The 21,567-nt window shown below is 45.0% G+C and overlaps 1 protein-coding gene across 1 annotated transcript; it reads right to left on the reverse strand.

The window, feature by feature from the left end:
• Nucleotides 1–627: 627 nt before the first annotated feature.
• NPR1 (natriuretic peptide receptor 1) lies at nucleotides 628–20,510 on the reverse strand. The gene is made up of 22 exons (XM_074223457.1): nucleotides 19,557–20,510; nucleotides 18,605–18,804; nucleotides 18,049–18,162; nucleotides 17,301–17,436; nucleotides 16,251–16,342; nucleotides 14,545–14,680; nucleotides 12,204–12,288; nucleotides 10,583–10,703; nucleotides 9,416–9,490; nucleotides 9,173–9,250; nucleotides 8,774–8,878; nucleotides 8,497–8,568; nucleotides 7,984–8,140; nucleotides 7,470–7,625; nucleotides 6,872–7,040; nucleotides 4,531–4,677; nucleotides 3,658–3,781; nucleotides 3,370–3,438; nucleotides 2,732–2,906; nucleotides 2,438–2,536; nucleotides 1,419–1,510; nucleotides 628–1,204 (listed from the first exon to the last, which is right to left on the reverse strand). Exons 1-22 carry the CDS (start codon nucleotides 20,263–20,265, stop codon nucleotides 1,142–1,144), a joined length of 3,174 nt encoding a protein of 1,057 aa, XP_074079558.1. The 5' UTR covers nucleotides 20,266–20,510; the 3' UTR covers nucleotides 628–1,141.
• Nucleotides 20,511–21,567: the final 1,057 nt, after the last annotated feature.

Below are 21,567 nucleotides of genomic sequence, written 5' to 3' on the forward strand. Positions count from 1 at the left end.
ATGGAGTGGGGATAGAGAGATGGCCTCAGATTTGGGTAGGCTTGACTTCAAATCCTCTGTCTGACAAAGATGGCTGTCAAATCATTAACCTCTCTGCATGGTGCTCCCCAACCATAAATTGCTGAGGTGGTGACAACTTGCATCAGTGAAAGGAGTATCCTCTACTGGGTGTTCCCTATATTAGTGAAATCTCAGATCCAGTCTCCAATTCCTGTTCCCTCCCCCAAAAGGGGAATCAATTCATGAGAGTTTCCTAAATCCTTCCCAATTCCTTTCCCCTTCTAGAGTCTTCTACAAAGGAGGGACAACTCAGATCATGAACAAAATGGAAATCAGCCACTCCTAATTGATTATCACTGCAGCATTATCAAAGTACTCCAGGTCTAATCTACTCATCCTTCCAGGAAGGAAATAGATCCCTGTTGCACTGAATCAATAGGGACCATAGTACTTTGTAAGAACACAATCTCTTCCTTTCTCTCATGCTTCACATGCCTGTAATAAGCATGTAGTGAACATGAATGTTTTATGTGGTGTCTGTCCAAGAAAAGAGGCTGCCTCAGGGATAATGATTTTAATGATCGGTCATCTGCTCACAGTAGAAGCTGGGTGTGGACATCCCTCCCCCCAAACCCCACCCCTGTCCCAACCTTCCTACCCCACTCCTTTGTTTTTCCAGCTCAACCCTCTGTATCTGACAGTAGGTAGGTGAACCTGTCTCACCCACCACAGCCATACTGAGCTTGTGAATGATGCCAGTAGTTCAGAGTCTGTCCTTTGACTGGGGTGGCTCTACCCTTCTCTTCAACTCCCCTTAAATAGCCACAGTGTATGGGGGAGGAGAGACAGGAGAGAGGAGAGACGGATTCAGGCAACCAAGGTCCCCATCCAAAAATGCTGGCATGGGTCAGGGTAGAGAATACATGTGTATGTATGTGCTGGCATGGTTATCTGATCCAATCCTGGAGTCTTGTGTTATTCCCAGATTCTGATCCTCTTCCAGAACCTTGGGATCATCCCCACTGAAGTCTCCGAACCTGAGCTGTTCAAATCCCCCATTGCTTCCCATGATGAAAGTGGAGCTCTCTAATGGGGGATGTTGATCCTGAGTCTGGGCACTGGGGGTGATAGAATGGGCACATCAGCCCCGAGTGCTGCTTCCCCGTTCTCCCAGAAGCCAGTACGTGCGGACTTTGCCTTTGCCCTGAGCAGGGAAAGAAGGAAATTAGAGTTGGGGACTAAGAGGGCCATAAAAGTGGCATAAATACTATGGCATGGCTGTTCTCAGAGTCCCAGTCTCGGTAAGGGCTGGAGGTGCAGTTTTGGGGTGTGGGGAAGAGATGGGGGAGGGTACCCAAGGAAAAGGGAAAGAAGGGAATAGATCTGGGGACTAGATCTGGGGACAGGGGATTTAGTACCTTCATTTCCACATCCCCTCTGAGCTCCAGTTCAAAACCACCAAACTCCTCCAAGACTGCCTTGGTTTCTGAAGACATGTGGATCTTCAAGGCTGAGGAAGGAATAAGCAAAGAGAATAGATAAAAGACAAAAGAGGATAGGAGGTTAGGGGAAGGCTCAATCTGACATAAAGGACTAAGGAAAGAGGTCTTAGGCTTCTTGGAGGTAGGAGAGATCCAGGGATAAGATCTATCTTAAAATTCTACCGTTCCGTCATAGCACAGTTCAAATCAAATCTTTTCCATAGGATTACAGAATGGAGGGACCTTAGAGGTCATCTAATGTAGCCTTTCATTTTTCAAATGGACAAATTGAAGCCCAGAACAGTTAAGTAATCACATCAGATCCAAGAGAGCATAAGTAGCAGGGTCAGGATTTGAACCTATGGCCCCTGCTTCCTCTGTGGCACTCATATTTTACAAATAAAGAAACTGAAGCTAGCAAGGAAAAATAACTTGTCCAATTAGTTAGCTGTGGAAATAACACTTGAATCTAGTCATGACTCTTAATTTCACTGTTTTTATAAAAATTATTATGCTGCTGTACTGTTTCATTGAATTCTTATTATACTTATTTAATTTTCACATCTAATTTTGATGCTAAATCACATGGTGCCCAATTTTCTATTTAGAAATAAGCTTTTTGATGGCATTTTATATACTTCCAAGGACCTAACTCACAGTTAGTTTTGAACTGAATTAAAGGAAGCAAGAAGACAGAAATGGAAAGGGTAGAAGCAAAAGATAGGCAAGGAAGGAAGGTCTCCTCAAAGGATAACTTTTTGCTCTTGAAACGGGGGTGGGGTTGCAGGGAGGGGTGGGGAGCAGTGGTCCAAGTTTCTGTCAGTCTCTGGTATATTGCCCAGCCTGGGGACAGAGTTTATCCTTTAGAAGGGAAGGGAGAGGGGTTCGATGGAGTGCAAGATGGACAAACAGGTTAGCACAGGCTGGGGAGAAGTAAGAAAACAGGGATACTATACCTTCGCCATTGGACTCCATTCGAGATGCAGTATTGACAGTGTCACCGAAGAGACAGTAACGAGGCATCTTCAGCCCTACCACTCCAGCACATACTGGACCTGGTTAAGAGGGACACAAATAGGGTAACTGTTGCAAAGGGGAGTGGAGGTGGTAATAGGGGATAGTTGAGGTTGAAGAGGTTAGCATGCCTCAGAGAAGCAAAGAGGCAGGTCCCAGAAAAGCCAGTATAAGAGAGACCAGAGATAATTATGGGGTAGAGAGGCCACACCTTTCAGGGGCAGGGACACTTTTACCTGTGTGGATGCCAATGCGCAGACGGAGTTGCTCCTGGGGTCGATGACGGATACGAAAGGAATGAACAGCATCTAGCAGTGCCAAAGCCATCCGGGCTACTTCTGGGGCATGGAGACGCCCATTCCTCACTGGGAGCCCAGACACTACCATGTATGCATCTCCAATTGTCTCTACCTGTCACCAGATAATGGGGGCAGGACGAGTGGAATGAGATCCTAACCTAGAGCCACAGTTGGCAGTTTTTGTATCAGAGGCTTGAAGGGGATGGAAATGTGCCCTAGGATGATATTATGAATACTCTTTAAATTTTTTACCCTTGGGTAAAATTCCAATGGCCTTATCCTACTTGTGGTTCTGATTTCCTCAGTGCTTCCTAAACTATTTCTTCTGGGCCACTGACAGCCACATTCTGACTCATTAAATCTATGTGTCTGTTATGTTTATTCTATTTCCATCTCACTATTGTCCTGTTTCAGTTTCTTTGTCATTCTGAGATTCTGAGTTACTCTATTTCTTTCTTTTCTTTCTTTTCTTCCTTCCTCCCTTCCTCTTTTCCTGTCTGTCTGTCTGTCTGTCTCTCTCTCTGTCACTGTTTCTTCTTCTCCCTCCCCCTTCCCTCCATTCTCAGTCCAGTCACCTTGTACACATCAAAATTGTCAATCACAGCATCGAAGCAGGTATACAAGTCATTAAGGAGGGCCACCACCTGAGAAGGGAAACCAAGAATCAAGAAAGGAAATTTTTACTGTCAGAAATATTGGTGGGGAAAGGAAGTCTGAGACAGGGTGGAGAAACAGGGAAAAGGACTTAGGGGCAAGCTCTGCCACCCAGGATGTAGTACACCAAGCCTCAGTGGGTTTAACCTTCATAGACACTTCTGGGCTGATGTGTTCTCCTACCAGTCTGGTCCAGTAATCCTACTCACCTGCATGGGGGTACTTTCTGCAGACAGAGCTGTAAAGCCGACAATGTCACTGAAGTAGATGGTGACGCTGTCAAAGGCCTCAGCCTGGACTGTCTCCCCTCTCTTCAGCTGCTCTGCCACTGAGCTGAGGGATCAGGAGAGAGGGGAGAAAGGGTCAGGTTCAGTAGGTAAGGGGAGTAGCTAGGTTGAGTAAGTTTAGTGACTTGTAGAGGCTCTGGTTTAATAAGCTTATTGAGCAAAATCTAGTAGAGGGAGCCACGTGGAGTCTTAGGAAGGTGAAGGAGATCCTGGAGAGTGGCACTGATGAAAGGGATGAGAAGGGAAGCTTGTCAAGAGAGTCAAGATAGGAGAAAGAGATCTCTGGAAAATGGAGGGGATTCTTAAATAGATATGAGGGAAACCTCAGGGTAACTAATACTTTGAGGGAATAAAAGAATGAATGAATTACAAGGAAGTGAGATAAGATTTGTAAAGCACTTTAAAAACCTTAAAACATCATATAAATGACATTATTATGCTGGTTATTTGTCAATAGTAATGTTGGTGTGTAGCAAGATCCTGTACTGTGGGGCAAAAATTGCCCTGGAATCAGGACAACTTGAGTTCAAACCTGGCTTCAGACACTTACTAGCTCTGTGGTCCTGGGCAAGTCATTTAACCCCAATTGCCTCAAAAAAACCCAAAAAACAATTCCAAAACAATAAGGGTGGGGATGATGATAGCCAACATTCATACAGCATACTTTAATTACATAGATGACCTCTAGGCATTGTGTTGATCACCAGGATTCTTCAGTAGTGACCCACAGTGATTAGACTGAAAAGTAAAGAAAGAACTTCTGCAAGGTTAGAATCTGAGAGGACCAGTACTCACTGGGGCAGGATCTGGTAGAGCAGGGCCTCAGCCTTCCGCTTCTCATCCAGGTAGGCCTGCGTTCGTTCTTCAACCAGCTCCTCCAGATTATTGGCGTACTGCTCCATTCTTGAAAGCAAGTTGTCTAGGATGTTGCTGCTGTTTTCTCTAGATAATGGACAGGGAAGGACGTGGGGGTGAGGGATTGAGGAAAGGCTGAGGTTGAAGGGCAAAGGAGAGGTGTGTGTGTGTGTGTAAGGAACTGGAGTTCAACATCTTCTACCACTTACAAAGATCCCCATCAGTTGGAGAGAACCCCCAGGGCCAAAAGAGTTGAGAAGGAGGGAGAGGTCTTTAATATCAGCCTACTACCACACCTGGAATCTGGGATAGGGCCTGAGATAGAGCAGCCTAAAGGTACATTGAGATGGAGGTGGGTGGTAGATGAAGAATCCTTCATGGAGAGAGTTATGGGGAAGGATAGGAGGAAGAAGGTAGATGAAGAATGGTGAATGAGAAGGGGTAAAGGGAAGGGATGGATAAAGGAAGAGAGTGATGAAGAAGGAGGAGGGCTGTAAGCTCATGAAAACATGCTCCAAATGAGTCACAGAAAAATGTGAATTAAAACACTTCTGAGTTTTACTAAATGTGATATAAATTGGCAAAGATGATAAAAGAGGAGAAATCCACATTAGAGGGACTGTGGGAAAACAGGGATACCAATGCATTATTGATGCAGTTGTGAAATGGTCTAGTCATTTGGGATTTCAATTTGGAATTATGCAAAAAAAGTGCTGAAATCATTCATATCCTCTGACCCACCAATTCCACTACTGGGGCATATACTCCAAGGACAGAAACAAAATCCCCAAATAAACTAAGTTCATAAAAGCACTCTGTGATAGCAAAGACCTGGAAACATAGTAGGTAATAACTGAAAGATCAATGGCGTAGGAATACAATTGAATATTCTTTTGTGGCAAGAAATGGAGAATAGGAGGGATTCAGAGAAAAATGGACAGATTTATATCAGCTGATACAGAGAAAAATAAGTAGATGTGAGAGAACAATATATATGATGACACCAGAGTAAATGAAAAGATCACAAAAAGGAAGTTGAACTGGGAAAAATGGGAAAAATAATGGAGATCTGAAGAAGAGATAATAAAATATACCTCTTCCTTCATAATAGAGAGGTTGAGAATGACTAGGAGAGAATGCTGGATATCCTGTCAGAAAAGGAAAAGTATCATATATTTGGCTAAATTATTTTCCTTTGTCAAAAGGAAGGGTTCAATCTAGAGGAGGGTGGTAAAAATAACTGTGACATAAAGTCAAGAGCCATCAATTTAAAAGGAAGAGGAAAGAAGGGAGTAGAAATTGACTCAATATACCTCAGAAATTGACAATCAATACAAATTGTCTGATTTATGGTTTTGTTGATTATTTAAAGCTTGAGAAAGTACTAATGCAGATTAAATGTAAAAGTGTGTGTGGATGAGACTTTATTTCTCAGGAGAACCTAATTATTAGACATTTATTAGAATACTTCTATATGGTTTATATACATTGTTTGAGCTCAACAGGAACATAGTAGAAGGCTTGGAAAATGAAATTATTGTCAGACTGGAGACTTGGTGACTAGAGTCACCATTATTATTATTATAACTGAAATTTACAGAGTGCTTTACAACAATTATCTAATTTGAATTTCACAAATGGTAGGTGGAAGAGGAGTAATAATTAAGAAGAAGAAAGGAGGTTAAAGATAGAGTATGAGGGAATGGAAGGGAATGGAGAGAGAGGAGGAATAGAGAAGATGAATGGAGAATAAAGGAAGAGGGACAATGGAAGGGATAGAGGAGAGAATGGGAAATGAAAGAAGGAGTAATAATAATAATATATGCTTATGTAGCTCTTTAAGGAATGAGAAGAAAAGGAAGAGAAAAATAATAATAAAGTTATATTTTAGTCCACTTCTATATTTTATAAGGTGTTTCCCCTCTCAACAACCCTATGAAGTGATGGAGGAACTGAGGAGGATCAGGAAGATGAGGAAGGGAAAAGGAGGTGTAACAGAAGGATGGAAGGGTATGGGGAGAAGAGTGGGAAGGGAGAGAGGAGGGAAAAGGGAAAGGGAAAGGGATGGAGAAGAGAATGAGAGAAGGAAGGAGGATGAACAGGTATTTGGGATGGAAGAAAAGGGTAGATAGATAAAAAGTATGGAAATAAAATGAATAAGGATAGTGAAGGGGAACAATGGACAGAATAGGATTAGGGAAAATAGATTAGAGGCAGAGTTGACAAGAGGTGATGGCATGAGGGTGAGGACAGAGTGTATATATTTGGGAAAAGGGGAGACCTGTTGAACTTTCTCAACATCAGACGAATCTGTTGGAAGGGTGGACGCTCCTGGGGATCTTCAGCCCAGCACTTCTGCATCAGTTGCCCCAGCTCCTCCAGATGACAATGAAGGGCCAGTGATGGCCGGAATGGGGGTTGTTCCCCCCGGACTACCCGCTCAACAATTTCTGCATAGATGATTGGAGTAGGGAAGAAGCATCTTTCAGCCAGGGAATGACCTTGTGGGTTGGTGGACATGAGCTAGGAGTTTCTGGGGCTTATTATGTGGCCCTAGGTAGGTGGTGACATGATGTAAGGGAGGATGGTGTAGTCAGGGGTCTGGGGCAAAAGACAGTAGGTAGCTCAGGTAAAGGATGCTGAGGGATTAAGAGAGAAGGTGAGTCAGGCTCCGGATACAGACAGGAGATATGAAAGGGATGAAGGGAGCTGACAATAGGACATTGGGAACTAAGGGAAAATTTGAGGCTTCTCTCCTTGGAATTGAGGTTAATCAGAGAAAGGAGATTTAGGGAAGGAATATTTCTCTTGGAACTAAAAGGGTCAGTGCCAGGGCTTTGTGGGGATGAGAAGATATAGCAAAAAGGTGGTCCTTTCACCTTTGGGACTGAGGTCCATTCCCTCCACATGGAACACCCCCCTCCGAAGAGCTATCTCCTGAAGGATGATCCCGAAACTGTAAATGTCACCTGCCTGGGTTCCCTGGGCAGGAGGGGCTGCCATTCGAAGTAGCTCAGGGGCTGTCCACAGCTTCTCTGGGGGTCAGAAGTCAAAGGTCACAGAGGGAGGTTATAGAGACCCTCCACAGCTTAGGAATGAAGGGGGAGACATTGAAATTAGATTATAGGAGTTGGAGTTTTGACTTTCATAAATGAAAAGGGGATGGGGTCATCATAGGTCAGCAGTTTATCTCACTAGCATCCACTGGGGCTACAATCATACCTGAGGTCAAAAGGCATTAGAGATAATCTAGTCCAACTCTACATTTTACAAGTGAGGAAACTAAGATTCCAAGAAGGTACTTAGCCATGGTCATCAAAGGTCAATCTCATTGTCTTAGAGAGCACTCATATTCTTAGGGCTAGAGTTAATAAGCCAAGGGCAAGGTCTCACTGGCATAAAGGGTATAGCTGTGCTCTGGCTCTGGCACCCGGAAGCTCTCCAGCCCATAGTCTGTGATCTTGAGTACGAAGCGCCCATCTACCACACAATTGGATGACTTGAGGTTCCCATGGGAGCAAATGGCACCATTGTGCAGAAACAGCATTCCCTGGGGAGGTAGAAGCAAGAGGGAAATTCTCTTAGTATCTCAAGAGTCTAGCACTATTTGCCCTTTTTCAATGTTTGTTGAACAGGATTCTTCATCTATGGGGTCGTACAATTTACATCTGAAAAGGAGCTAAGAGATTATCTATTTCAACCTTGCCTTTTATGGAGGAAGGAAATGATTTCTAGAGTGAAATGGGCTTTGCATATTAGTAGAAAAACAGAACTTTAGATCCAGGTTCTCTCCAGACCTCAAATACAAGGTCCTTTCCAATTGTCCCACAGCTGAGAGCAACCCTACTGTCCCCACTCTCATCCCCCTTCTTACTTCCTCCTCTTAAAATGAAGCATGGGACACACCTTAACAATGTCATTTGTGAGTGAGTATCGGAACATCCAGTCCAAGGTAATACTCTCATTCTCCAAGATATCCTGTAGGGATAAGAAAGACTGAGAAAGCTAGCCTATTTGCCCACATCATTCCCCAACTCTGCCTCCCATCATGGAAGCATCTCCTCTTCATCCTTCATCCCCTGCAGAGTCCCTCATTCTGACTCTGTCTTTCTCGGATGTTAGGCTTTCATCCATTTCGATCATGCATCCTTTCCATATCCCCTCTTTTCCCGTGTCCTCTCACCTGAAGGCTCCCTCGTGGACAATATTCAGTGAGGATACAAATATTGGGAGGGTCAGTACAGGCACCCACAAACCTTGTCAGGTGTTCATTTTGTACATCTCGCATCTAGAGGCAAGTAACAGAGCAAAAATACTGCCAGAGCCTCTCTCCCTCCAAGCCAGCTTCCCCTTTCTTCTAGTCCCTGCTAACTCCAAGGTTCTTGATCGTTCTCATTCTTTGCCAGTCCCCCCATTTAATAGGTACCTGATGACTCTCCTATCTCTTTTCCAATGATTTCCTCTGGTTCTCCATTTCCCAGAAAGTCCTATCGTGCCAAACCCAGCCACTGCCACTAGGTACTTCTCCTCTATCCTCCCTAGTATTTTCTTCCCTGTAACTAGCTTCCCCATCCCATATTACATGTTTTAATTCAAATAGGACTTTTCGGGTTAGGTCAATGCGTTTCCGGTTCACATATTTTATAGCCACAAGATTGCCCTGGACAAAGAAAAAGAAATTTAGTATTAGATAGGTTACAGGTCCTCTGTCCTCCTCCCTGCCAACCCTAAGTGATTCACTTATCCCATGCCCCAGCCAAAAATCCTGAATCTTCTTTCACACTAGGAACCAGAGATCTCAGGAGTCACAACCTAGGCCCCCTACCTTATAATAGGCTGTCTTGGCATAAATCTGGAACTGGCCCTCAGTGGTCATCAGGGAGCCATAGTTGGATCCTCTCTGCAAGTGTGTGGATATACAACAAGTGTAATCACCTATAAGCCATACATAATAAGCTCCCTTCCTGAGTTCCCATCCTGTTCATCCCAATCACTTGATTGGGATCCCAGTCCTGTCTGTTCTTGCCCTGGCCCACTTCTCCCAATGCCTTTATTTTCTCATTGAAAAGGAAAAAACATTGAAAGAAGGGGTAAGGGGTGCAAGTGGATAGGTGGTGCAGTGGATAGAGCACTGGCCTTAGAATCAGGAGTACCTGAGTTCAAGTCCAGACACTTAATAATCACTTAGCCATGTAGCCTTGGGCAAGCCACTTAACATCATTGCCTTGCAAAAACTAAAACTAAAACTGAAAAAAAAAGGGTAAAAGAGAAAGCAGACTACTCCTGTGTATCTCTCTCAAGGTCCCACTAGCAATAACTCTTCAAGTCAGGCTGGGCAACTGACTATCATTAACTATATTTTATAGTTGAGCAAACTGGCTCAGAAATGTTGAATGACTTGTCAAAGGTCACGCAACAAGTTAGATATTAAACCAGCCACGTCTCAAAATTGAATGGGACATGGCAGCCCCAAAAGTTGAATGCAAGCAGAATTGAAAGGGGTAGAAGATCTTAGCACAAGGGAAGAGAAAGCCCACTGAAGCCTGCTTTTGACATCAGACCACAGCAAGACCATGACAATCAATCCTGGATGCCAACTTTGACGCAAGATATAGGCAAACCAGAGCCCTTCTGGAGATGGGTGATCAGAATGAAGAGAGAAACTGAAGTCATGCTATGTGAGGATAAGGCGCTGGAACTGGGAGTTCACAAAAACTGTCTCCCTTGACAGAATCTAAGCTCCTTGAGAGCAGAGACTGTTTCACCTCTGTCTTTATGTTTCCAGCACTTAGCATAGAGTCCATCATATAATAGGAACTTAATAAGTTTGCTGATTGACTGATTGATTATTTGAAGGTCTATCATATGGAAGAAGGCTCAACATGACAGAACAAAGAGCAATATTGCATTGTTATTGGAATTATTTTATTATATATTACTTTATTATGTTATGTCATTAGTTCAGAACTTAGGAACAACCCCCCTTACTTACCACACTCAGAGTTAGCCGGCTCCCTGCACTTCGGAGTGTCCTCTCAAGGCTGCTGGCTTGCACATCATCCCAGCGTACCCTCCAAAGTTCTGAGGCCAGCTCCTTCTCAAGTTGTAGCTTCCTGGGGTAAAGAGAAGCCCACACTGAACAGGCTGTGGGTGCTCTCCTGACTCTTCTCGTGATTAAGATATTATATCTTTCCTCTAAAGTTTTTGAGCATTGAACAATGATATTTTATATTTCCAGAGATCTGTAGGGTTTGAAAAATATCTTCTTCCCAACAACTCTGTGAGATGAGTAGAGGAGGTGTTATTATTTATAATTTATGGATGAGGAAACTTAGGTTCTTCAAAACAAAGTAACTTTCCCACAGTCATACAGCTAATAAATATCAGAATGGGAATCTTCCTAGTTTCTGTATAAGTGATCTTTCTTAAGATCCTTAACAAGCCCATGGAATACTGTGAAGAGATTTCAGAGAGATCCATGATTTTCTTTTAACATTTTGACAATATTTCAATGTAATTGTTTTCCTCTGTAATCTTATATATTTTATTTTATGCGTTCAAAATATTATTCTGAGAAGGGGCTAATGGACCACATCAGGCTGCCAAAGAGGTCTAGGATATAAAAAAAGTTAAGAATTTCTTCCCCATTTCTCTAGCCTCCTTTCTACTTTCCTCTTTTTATGCTCCTCTTTTCAGAACCCTAAATCCTTAAAGATCCTCTTTTGTCTGTGTTTCTTTTCCTCTCCATCATTTTTCCTTTTTTCCCTCCACTCTCCTTCAGGTCATGCTAAACAACATTTGAAGAACCAGGTGAGAGAAATTTTTTTTTCTCTAGTGTATTAATAATTAATTCTTTTTATCAGGATCCTTTTTTTTTCTGCTTCCTCATCCAGAAAACAACCAGTGTGGGAAATCTATTTTCAAAGGCTTACCCAGGCTAAAAATCTAATCAAAAACAGTAAAAGAAATTCTAAGTTTAGACTAATAGGTGAATTCCTGATGTTTGTGTTTACTCAGATTGGTCTGGGAAAATGCAGCTTTTCCTTTTGGTCAGACAGGTGATACAGAAATTAAGTCTCTTTGACCAAGACTTGGGTGATCCAAGACCCTTATTAGAATGAGCCCAGATCTCATTATAATATCATTTTCTTATTAATTGTTAAACAATCAATTACCACCCTCAGGAACAACCCTTCTTCCAAGGGCATATAAACTATTTGCCCACTGCCATGAGGAGTCTTTGGCATTGGAAAGTGCCACTGACTTTATTTTATGAATAACTTACTAGCATTATTAATAAAATGACTAATTACCCAGAAATTATGTCTTTTGAACTTTTTAAAGGTCACACAGGAAATGATTTCTGTACTTGAACATAAAGTGAGCTGGCTCTTGGGCAAGTCCCCTTCTGATCCCCTCCCTCTCTGTGGGCCCTGAAGCCAAGATACTCCTTTCTAACCCTCTCCCTCTTCCCACAGACAACCCCAGTTCCTACACGTCCCTTCCTATCCTTCCCTGGAGCCCTGACTCAATTTGCCCTCAATCTGTTCCTCAGAAGCACCGTCTCAGTTGTACCCCACATTCTGCCACCACTAGGGCTCAGACCTGCTCACCTGTATATGAAGAAGGACACAATTAAAATGCTGAACAACAGGAGGCTTCCCACTAGGGCCAGGACTTCCAGAGTAGAGAAGGAGGCTATCATGGAGATCCAGAAAGGGGAGATGCTCAGGTTAGGTTCAACCACAAATGTATGAAGCACCTACTATGTGCAATGTGAAAAGGTACTATTAAAAATGTGAAACTAAATTAAACTAAAACTAAACTAAAATTAAAATAGTCCTTGCTGATAAGCAGGTGATACTATACTGAAGTATAAGAGAAAATAAACACACATATAAAGTAACCTCAAGAAGACAGAACTATCATGGGGGTGGGGTGGAGAGGAAGGACTGAGAAAGGTCTCATGGAGACCTTTTGATAGAAACTTAGAGAGTCTACAAGGTGGAGGCAATGTTCTACACCTGTGCAAAGACATAGAGTTGAGAGATCACAGATCTAGAGAGGAAAAGGAGGACCCTTAGAGTCTATCTAGTTCAACCCTCTTATTTAAAATGTCTCCCCAGCTCTGGGGAGGCTATGTGCATTGCTCCAGGCCATAAGTAGTATGAATCTAAGATAGGATTTGAACACAGGATCTATGACTTTAAAGTCAATGTCACACTATCTCCTAGGGCATGTTGTATATGGGGACAAGCTAGCAGGGCAGTAATACAAAGAGCATAAAAGGGAGCAATATAAATTAGGATTAGATGTATGTGTATGGAAGTCAGAATGTGAAGGACTCCAGTACCAATTGGAGAAATAAATGGCAAATCACTCTTGTATTTTTTTTTAACCAAGAATACCCCAAATTGGGTCACAAAGAATCTGAAACAACAATAACAAATATCCAATAACAGCAATTCTTTTTCCTACTCTGGGAATAATATAGTATAATCTGTGTTTCAGGACTATCAATTTGGCAACAGTGAAGAATGTGAATGAGAAAAGGGAGAGCCTAGAAGCAAGGAGACCAATTGGTTTGAGCTGGAGTAGAATCTGTGTGATGAAGAAACAGGACAGAAATGGAAAATATTGTGGAGTTAGAATTGATAAGACTTGACAGCTTACTGGATATGGGAATGAGGGAAAGAGAAAAAGTCAAGGATGAATCCAAGGTTGCATACTTGGATTAATGATGAACAATCAGATAGGCAGACACTCAACAAGCATTTATTAAGTGCTTTTGCTGCCAGACACTACACTAGATATCCAAAGAAAGGAAAAAACAATCCCTGCCTCCAGACAGCTCACATTCTAATAGGGAAGGGAACATATAAATAAGGTGCATTTAAGCTATATATGGAAGAGATGGAAAGCAATCTCAGAGGGGAAGGCTCTAGCAGCTGGGGAAGTCCAGTAAAAGCCTCCTGAACAAGATGGGACTGGAGCTGAGTCTTGAAGGAGTTTAGGGAACTCCAGTTGAAGATGAATGGACCAGAGCATTCTAATCACAGAGAACAGCAGTGCAAAGTCATGGAAGTGGAAGATGGAGTATCATTGTCCACCCACTGCTAGATTGGAGAGTGCATGAAAGGAAGTGAGAAGAACACTAGGAAGCTAGGAAAGGGCAAGATTCCGAGGAGTTCTAAATACCAGAGGAGCTGAGAGTTGAATCTAGAGTTAATTGGGAGCCATGAGAGCTCACTGGGCAGAAGAGTGACATGGTTAAGCTTATTTTAGAAAAATCACTTTGGTAGTTGAGTGGAGGATGGGTTAGACTGCAAAGAGACTTTAGGTAGAGACCATTTAGAAGGCTATAGTGATGTCTTTACTAGGAATAGGGAATTCTGGAAGAAGAATGAATTTGATGAAAACTATAATGAGTTCTGTTTAGGACAAATGGAGTTCTGAGATGCCTATAAGATAACCAGGTGGAAACCATAGGATCAAAGCTCTAGAGGATAAGGGACCTTAGAGGTCATCCTGTCCAACACCTTCCTTCACTTTACAGAAGAGGAATTTGAGACAAAGATTAAAAGGCTTACCCTGGTCACATAGATAGTAGGCAACATTTGAACTCAGGATCTCATTACTCCAAGTTCAATGCTCTTTCCATGTTAGTCTAGTACTTCAGCAAAATCTAGTCAGTCACAGATATGGAAGTTAAGTTCAGAAGAGAGTTTAGAACTGGATACTTAAACCAGGGAGTTCTATACATGGATATGATCATTGAACTTGAGGTAGTAGATAACTTCCAGTCTGTGTGAATAGGAAGAACGTCCTAAAAGTTAGGGAAATGGGGTAAAAGAAAGAATTCATTTCTTTCCCCTTTCCTGGATCTGGTATCCTGGAAGTAACAATGATAGTTGAACCCTAGAACTGAGAACCTGAGGAGCAAGAAGGAATTACCTTGACTGCAGGCAGGATCCCTGCCATCAAAACCACATGGGGGAACATCAGGAGGGGGATGTCCTAGGGGCCAGTACAATTCGCGTTCATGGACAGAAACCATTTCTTGGGTTGTCCCATTGTAGTTAAGCACGACCTGTGGTGGGTAGCGGGAGACAAGAAGGTGTGGAAAGAAAAATGGAGGGTCAGGTCTGAACATGGGAAAGTTGTCCCAGACTTCTTCACTCCACAACAAACTCCTAGTTTTGTCTTTTTTGACCTTCCCTACAATGATTTATTTGATTAAATGGGGAAAATACAAAGAAAATATTTTACATAATCTTCTTAAAATCTTTGGGTATTTTAAACACCTTTGATTGTTGTTACAAAGACAGTTTGCATCTCTATGTACTTTAAGATTTACAAAGGATTTCCTTACAAACAACTGTGAGGTTATTATGTAAACATCCTTCTCCCATTTTAAGGATTTGGAAACTGAAGTTTAGAAAGGTTCAAGTACAGGGTCACAAGTAAATAAGTAGTAGAGTTGGGACTTGAACCCAGGACTCCTGACTAGGGATGAAGAGACTGTCAAACAAATGTAATGAAAATTAGCTCACATTATTGGTAATCACCAACTATTCTGAAAAACAATTTGGAATTAGGTTAAAAAGGTCAAGAAAATTTTCATATCCTTTGACCCATTTGATCCATTGTTAAAATTCTATCTTTATAGCAGTGTCTGATATACAGAGATAAAGATAGAGAGATATAGTTTAAACTATAGATGGTAGTTAGATGGTGCAGTGAATAGAGTAACAAACCTGGAGTCAGGAAGACCTGAGTTCAAATCTGGTCTCAGACATTTACTAACTTGTGACCCTGGGCAAGTCACTTGACCTTGTTTGCCTCAGTTTCCTCAAAATGAGCTGGAGAAGGAAATGGCAAACTACACCAGAATGTTGCCAGTGAAATTCCAAAGGGGTAACAGAGAGTTGGCTATGATTCAACAAAATAGATATTAGGACCCATATATATACCAAAATATTCATAGAAGCACTTATGTGGTGGCAAAGTATTAGAAATAACATAATTAGCTGCCCATTGACTGGGGAATTGACTGGGGGAAAAACTGTAATATACCCATGTAATGGGATATTATTGCACCATAAGAAGTGATGAAAATGAGGAAATTAGAGAAGCACAGGAAGCCTCATGAACTGTTATAATTGTAGAAGCAGAGTAAGAACAATATACATAATGATAGTAATGTAAATGGCAATGAGAAGAAACTGAACATTGTGTAATAATGCAGTTTAACCTTGAAAATGTGATAAAAGTGCACCTCCCTCCCTTCTATGCAGAGAACTATGGATATAAACCATATAAACCATAACCATGGATATAAACCATGTATATATGATCACACTTGATGACGCATGACTTTTGTTCAACTAATCTTTTTTTTTTCCTTTTTTTCCATCTTTACAAAGAATAATAGGGCAAGGGAGGAGAGGGATGTATTTGAAAACAAAGGTGATGCAAAAATTAAGGATCTCAATGACTTTTTTTCCTTAATTGTAGAAGCAAATTAGATAATGTTTAGGGTAGTTATTATTGATTGAAATATTATTGATATGACTTTGGGATGTGAGTGTAGGGAAGTATCTTAAAGGTGTTGTCAGGCAGGGTGGATGGTTTCCCCCCCCACAGCCCCACAAACTTACCCTGAAAATACCAGTGGAAGGCTCCATGTCCCAGAGAGAGAAGTCATTCTCCCGGTCTCCATTGCTATCAATTTTTAGATATCCTGTAACACCTGAGACAGGCAGGAATGGAGTGAAGAGTGAGGAAAGGGACCTCTATCTCTATAATTCATATCCATTCACATGTCTAAAGCACTTTATGGGTATATAAAATGCTTTCTTCTCAATAAACCTATGGGATTAGGTAGCATAATGATCATTATCCAATTTCTAGGGTTGTACAAATAGTAAGTAAGACAAGACGAACCCAAGTCTCTTGGCCCCCAAAGTAGTGCTGTTTCCACTACCCATTTCTCTGATTCTCTGAATTCCACTCCCATCTTCACACACCAAACAAGTATAGAAAAGCATCCCTGTGCTCTGAACAAAAAGTGACAGCAGGAAAACTAAAGTCTTATACATATACATATAATATATATATATATATATATATATATGTACTCATATAGAAATAAACATCTACATCATCTACACACATATGCTTTTCCTATGGAAATGCAGGTGATGTGGAATGATGATAATATTTGTCCTTCCTCATCAGAGGAAGTGATGCCATAACAATAACAGAATTGGATTTGAGTGAGAGGGTGCTGTGCTAAATCATCAGCCTCATCTTCTCTTCCAGAGTGAATCCAGATGACTGGAGATGACCCTGGATCCAAGGCAATCAGGGTTAAGTGACTTGCCCAAGGTCATACAGCTAGTAATGAGGTTGGATTCAAACTCCCATCCTTCTGATTCCAAGGCAAGTGCTCTATCCACTACACCACTTAGCTGCCCCCAGTCAGTGGAAAGGAGAACTGATGGAAGCCATAGAGTCATCAAAAAAAGATGAGGAAAAATGCTTTAAATGAAGGATGGATTCTTCTTCCTTGTTTGAGTTGACTTATCAAGGTTCCCTCCAGTCTAGGAACTCCTGAATACCCTCTTTTCCTTCACATAATGATGTCCGTGTTACACACACACACACACACACACATACACACACACACCACAAAACTGAAAACTGACCATAGAAGCTCCGATTCCACATCCTTCTTGTGACAGCTTCTCCATCAGTTGCTGAACCACCACTGGCTAGTGTCTCAGTCACTGCTTGGGCATAGATCAGAAGCCCATCATAGAAGGAGGCTGCAATGGTGTTCACCTGTTGGGGAGGGGTGGAGGTGAGGGGATAGCCTATCTCAGATGACTGGGGAAGTACACTGGGTTAGAATGAGGTGGAGTGGGGAAAGTACAGATCAGCAAGCACCAGAAACAGGCAGGAGACTCAATGTGGGCAATAGAGGAGGAGATGCCTAGATAGGTAGTGGAGGGATGAGAAGCACCAGGAAAAATAGGGAGAAGAAATATGGTGGAGTAAATATGGTAGAGTAAAAGACCAAGGCAAATGACATGGTGGTGGTTGTAGGAATGAATGTAGAGAGAGGGTACAATGTATAAGGGAAACAGGGCTACAATACACTTTAAATATTAAGCGTTCAAATTTGGAAAAGGCACTGGACAGTTCTAGAGAGTTCAGATACCAAGAGAAAAAAAGAAACTCTCTGCTTTCAAAGAGCCTGCTTGCATTCTATAGAGCACAGTGTGCACATGGAAAAGAAAGAGGTAAAAGACTTTAGGATGGAAATGGGCAGCTCCTGTGGGTGGGAGGCTTGTATTGGGAAAGGCAGTGGCTATGGTGTGTATGAATCTGCAATACTGGGGAGGGTGGTGTGATGCTGGATAGGTCTTAGGAGCCAGAGAGGGGCTTCCTTACCAGTCCATCCCCCACCGTGAAGTTATATTTCTTCTGGGCTAAATCTTTGAGCTGCTGCAGAAATTCTGGGTACTCGGGATTATCAGGCTCCTTGTAGGTGATGATTTTAGCAGCCTTACCATGAGGCAAGAGGAGAGTAATTACAAGGGTTACATTTGAAGGTACTAGACTACAGGGTTCATTATTCCCAGGGATATTGTATCAATCTCCAGGTTTTCTCTGTTTCTATTGGATCAATTTTAAATTCTAAGTTCAGAAGCACAGGAATTGACAAAAATGTTGGAATTCCCAATCACCCTGAGACACTTTTGAGCTTCAGACTTAACTCAATCCTCTAATGTGTCATCCATTTGGTTCTCAAGTCCCAACTGCAGCCACCACCCCATCTCCTCTACCATCCAGCTTCTGACTCTCCGATAACCTTCTCCCAACCTCATGCCCATTCTGGATGTTTGTCAGGGACCAAGGAAATAAATACTCAGGAAGGATAATCCTAGGCTAAGCATAGGGTCATACCATGAGAGGGGTTCTAACCAAGACTTTGGGGGGTACCCACCTGGAAGGCCTTTCTGGCAACGGCATCATACCTATCCCCCTGCTGCCATGGCCTTCCAGAGATAGGGCCGTGCCCATCCTGCAGACTCTTTCCGAAGACATCAAGATAAAAGAAAACATAGTCTCCCTTGGTCATCCCTGCTTCCTGTGCCAGGAGCATCAGATCTCTGAATGTATTTGGAGAACTGCAGATATAGATGACTGTGGCAGAGGAAAGAGGGGAGTCAGATGAGCAGGGGATAAGAATTTCCTGGAAAAGTTTGGGCGGAAGGAGGGGAGAGGTTAGGGATAATAAGGGTCAGGGAAGAGATATTTTAGACCCTTTCCCCCTCTCAGGATGTCCTTTCCCAGACCCCTCGGAAATTCCTGGAGTCTCTCCCTCACCTTCACCCCCACCCCGGATGAGCAATATCTCTAGGTTCAGCTTGGGCTATGGCAGGGGAAGAGGACAAAGAAATTGAGGTGGAAGACGATAGGGACGCTGGCTTCCCTGCTACCAAAATAACCGTAGAAAAGGTGGGAAGGAGAAAGTGGAAACTGAAAAAGGAGAGAGGAAATTGAACCGGGGTGGGGGGGAAGGAGAGAAAACCAGAAAAGCCAGGGTACAGGAGGTATATAGAGAGAAAGAGAGGTGATCCAAATATTGAGTGGAAAAGAGAGGAGAAAAGGGAACCGGGGAGAAGAGGGAGATCCTAAGTGTGGGTGACAAGGATAAGCTCAGAAAAGAGAGTAAGAGAGGACAAAATCCACTCAGGGTGGCGAGCGAAGCGAGGGGGAATGGGAAAGCGGGGAGGAGAAGGGAAAAGCGGGAGAAAGGCGGGGAGCCCGGAGGGAGTTGGGGAGGGGAGAGGGCTCGGGAAGCGGAGCGGAGCGGAGAGGGGCCGGGGCGGCCGGGGTGGCGCAGGCAGGAGGGAGCGGGCAGCAGGGGCCGCGGCGCCCCGGGGAGCCCTCACTTCGGCCCTTCTGCTGCACGTCGCGCAGCAGGGCGCCGTGGAGCTCGCGGTCGCCCTCCACGAACTGCAGGTAGTCCACGGTGGCGTTGAGGCGGGCGCGCAGCCGCACGTAGAGCCCCTCCATGGCGAAGAAGCAGGGCCGGTCGTCCCCGCGCGGGTCGGGCCGGTCGCTGTAGAGCAGCAGCGCGCGGCGCCGCCAGCCCAGCGCCCGCTGCAGCGCGCCCACGAAGTCCCCGAGCTTGCCGTGGCTGGGCCCCGCGCGGGTGGTCAGCGCGTACTCGCCCTTGGAGCCGAAGCCCAGCGCCGGCGCGCCGGCCGTCAGCAGCGGCAGCCCCCAGTGCGCCGTGAAGCGGCCCACGGGCGCCGCCGAGTACACGCAGCCCGGCCCCAGGAAGGCGGCCGGGTCGTGGGCCACTTTGAGGTCCACGGCCACCAAGGGCGCCCAGCTGTCGGAGCACACCCCTTGCGGGTCCTCGCTGCTGCCCAGCCGGTGCACCGCGGTCCAGCCCGGCAGCAGGTCCGGCCGCTCGTTCATGGTGCGCAGCGCCAGCTCCACGGCCGGCCCTACGCGCGACCACGACCACGGGTACGTGGTGTTGGTCACCGGCAGGACCACGGCCACCGTCAGGTTCTTGGCCCGGCACCCTCGGAGGACCAGCTGGAACAGGAGGGGCAGGAGGGCGCCCGAGGGGCGCTTCGCGGGGCGCATCGCCCGGGCCGGAGGGAGGACCCCGCTGCTCCCGCGGAGCCGCCCCCGCTCAGGGAAGCATTGCTGGCCCTCTCCGGGCCGGGGGCGCCGGGACTCGGGGTGCCCCCCCGGGCCTGGCCGCGAGGCGGGGAGGCGCGCGGGGGGCCGGGGCGCCCCTGAGGGCCGCGGAGCCGCCGAGCCCTTCCTCCGCCCCTCTGCGGCTCGGGGACAGAAGAGGCGAGCCCGGGCCCGTGACTCCTTCCTCTCCGCCGCCCGCCGCCCCCGACGGCCCTCGGAGCCCCGCTCCCCGGCTCCCCTCCCCCGGGGGCCCGCCCCCGCCGCAGGACCCCCTCCCTCCTCCCCTCCCACCCGGGAGCATCCGCGGGGAGCGGCCCAAGGACGAGCCCGGGGGTGGGGCGGGGGGAGCCGGGAAGGGCCGCCCCGGGCCGCGTGGGGCGCCCCCCCGAGGCCGAGGGCCGGCCCGGCCCCGCGAGGTAGAGACGGGAAACTGAGCCCCGGCGGGAGGGGGCGAGGAGCAGAGGGGGGCTTCGGGGCCCGGCTTCCTAGACCGGGGGTGGGGGGGAGGCGGAGACCCAGAGGCGGGCCCAGCTCCCCGCGTGGCAGCTGCGTGCAGACTGCACCCCGCACGGGACCCTCGGGGTCCCCTTCCCTCCCTCTCGGGCTGTGGCGGCAAAATGTCTGCACCCCACCCCAGTCCTGAAGGGGCGTCCGAGGGGGGCGAGGGCGGGGGGGGGGGGTAGCAGGGGCTGCAGCCTGTGCAAGGAGGGGGAGCGGCGTGCGGGAGGGACTGAACCGCTGAGCCCCGGGCAGCCGCGGACTCACTCCGCCACCCCGTGGTCAGTAGGCACCGCCGGGGCGTCCCGCTCCAGCCCGGCACGTCTTCCACAAACTGCCCCCAAGGTGCTCCAGGCGCTGTTGCGCTCCCGTTATCCCCCTTAATAATAATAATAATGATGATGATCGCATTTCTAGGATTCTTTAAGAGTTTGCAAAGAACTTCCCTAATATTGATCATAGTATCGTATTTGATCCTCATTACCGCTCTGATATCGTTATAACCATTTTATATATATCTATCATTATAACCATTTTATATATATAAGTAACATTATAACCATTATATATGTATCATTATAACCATTACATATATATCACTATAACCATTACATATGTCATTATAACTATTCTATATATTTATATATCATTATAACCATTCTCTATATATATATCATAACCATTCTATATATATCATTATAACCATTCTCTATATATATATATATATATATCATTATAACCATTCTA

Source organism: Macrotis lagotis, chromosome 2, assembly GCF_037893015.1.
Source record: "Macrotis lagotis isolate mMagLag1 chromosome 2, bilby.v1.9.chrom.fasta, whole genome shotgun sequence".
In the NCBI taxonomy this organism is placed as follows: domain Eukaryota; kingdom Metazoa; phylum Chordata; class Mammalia; order Peramelemorphia; family Peramelidae; genus Macrotis; species Macrotis lagotis.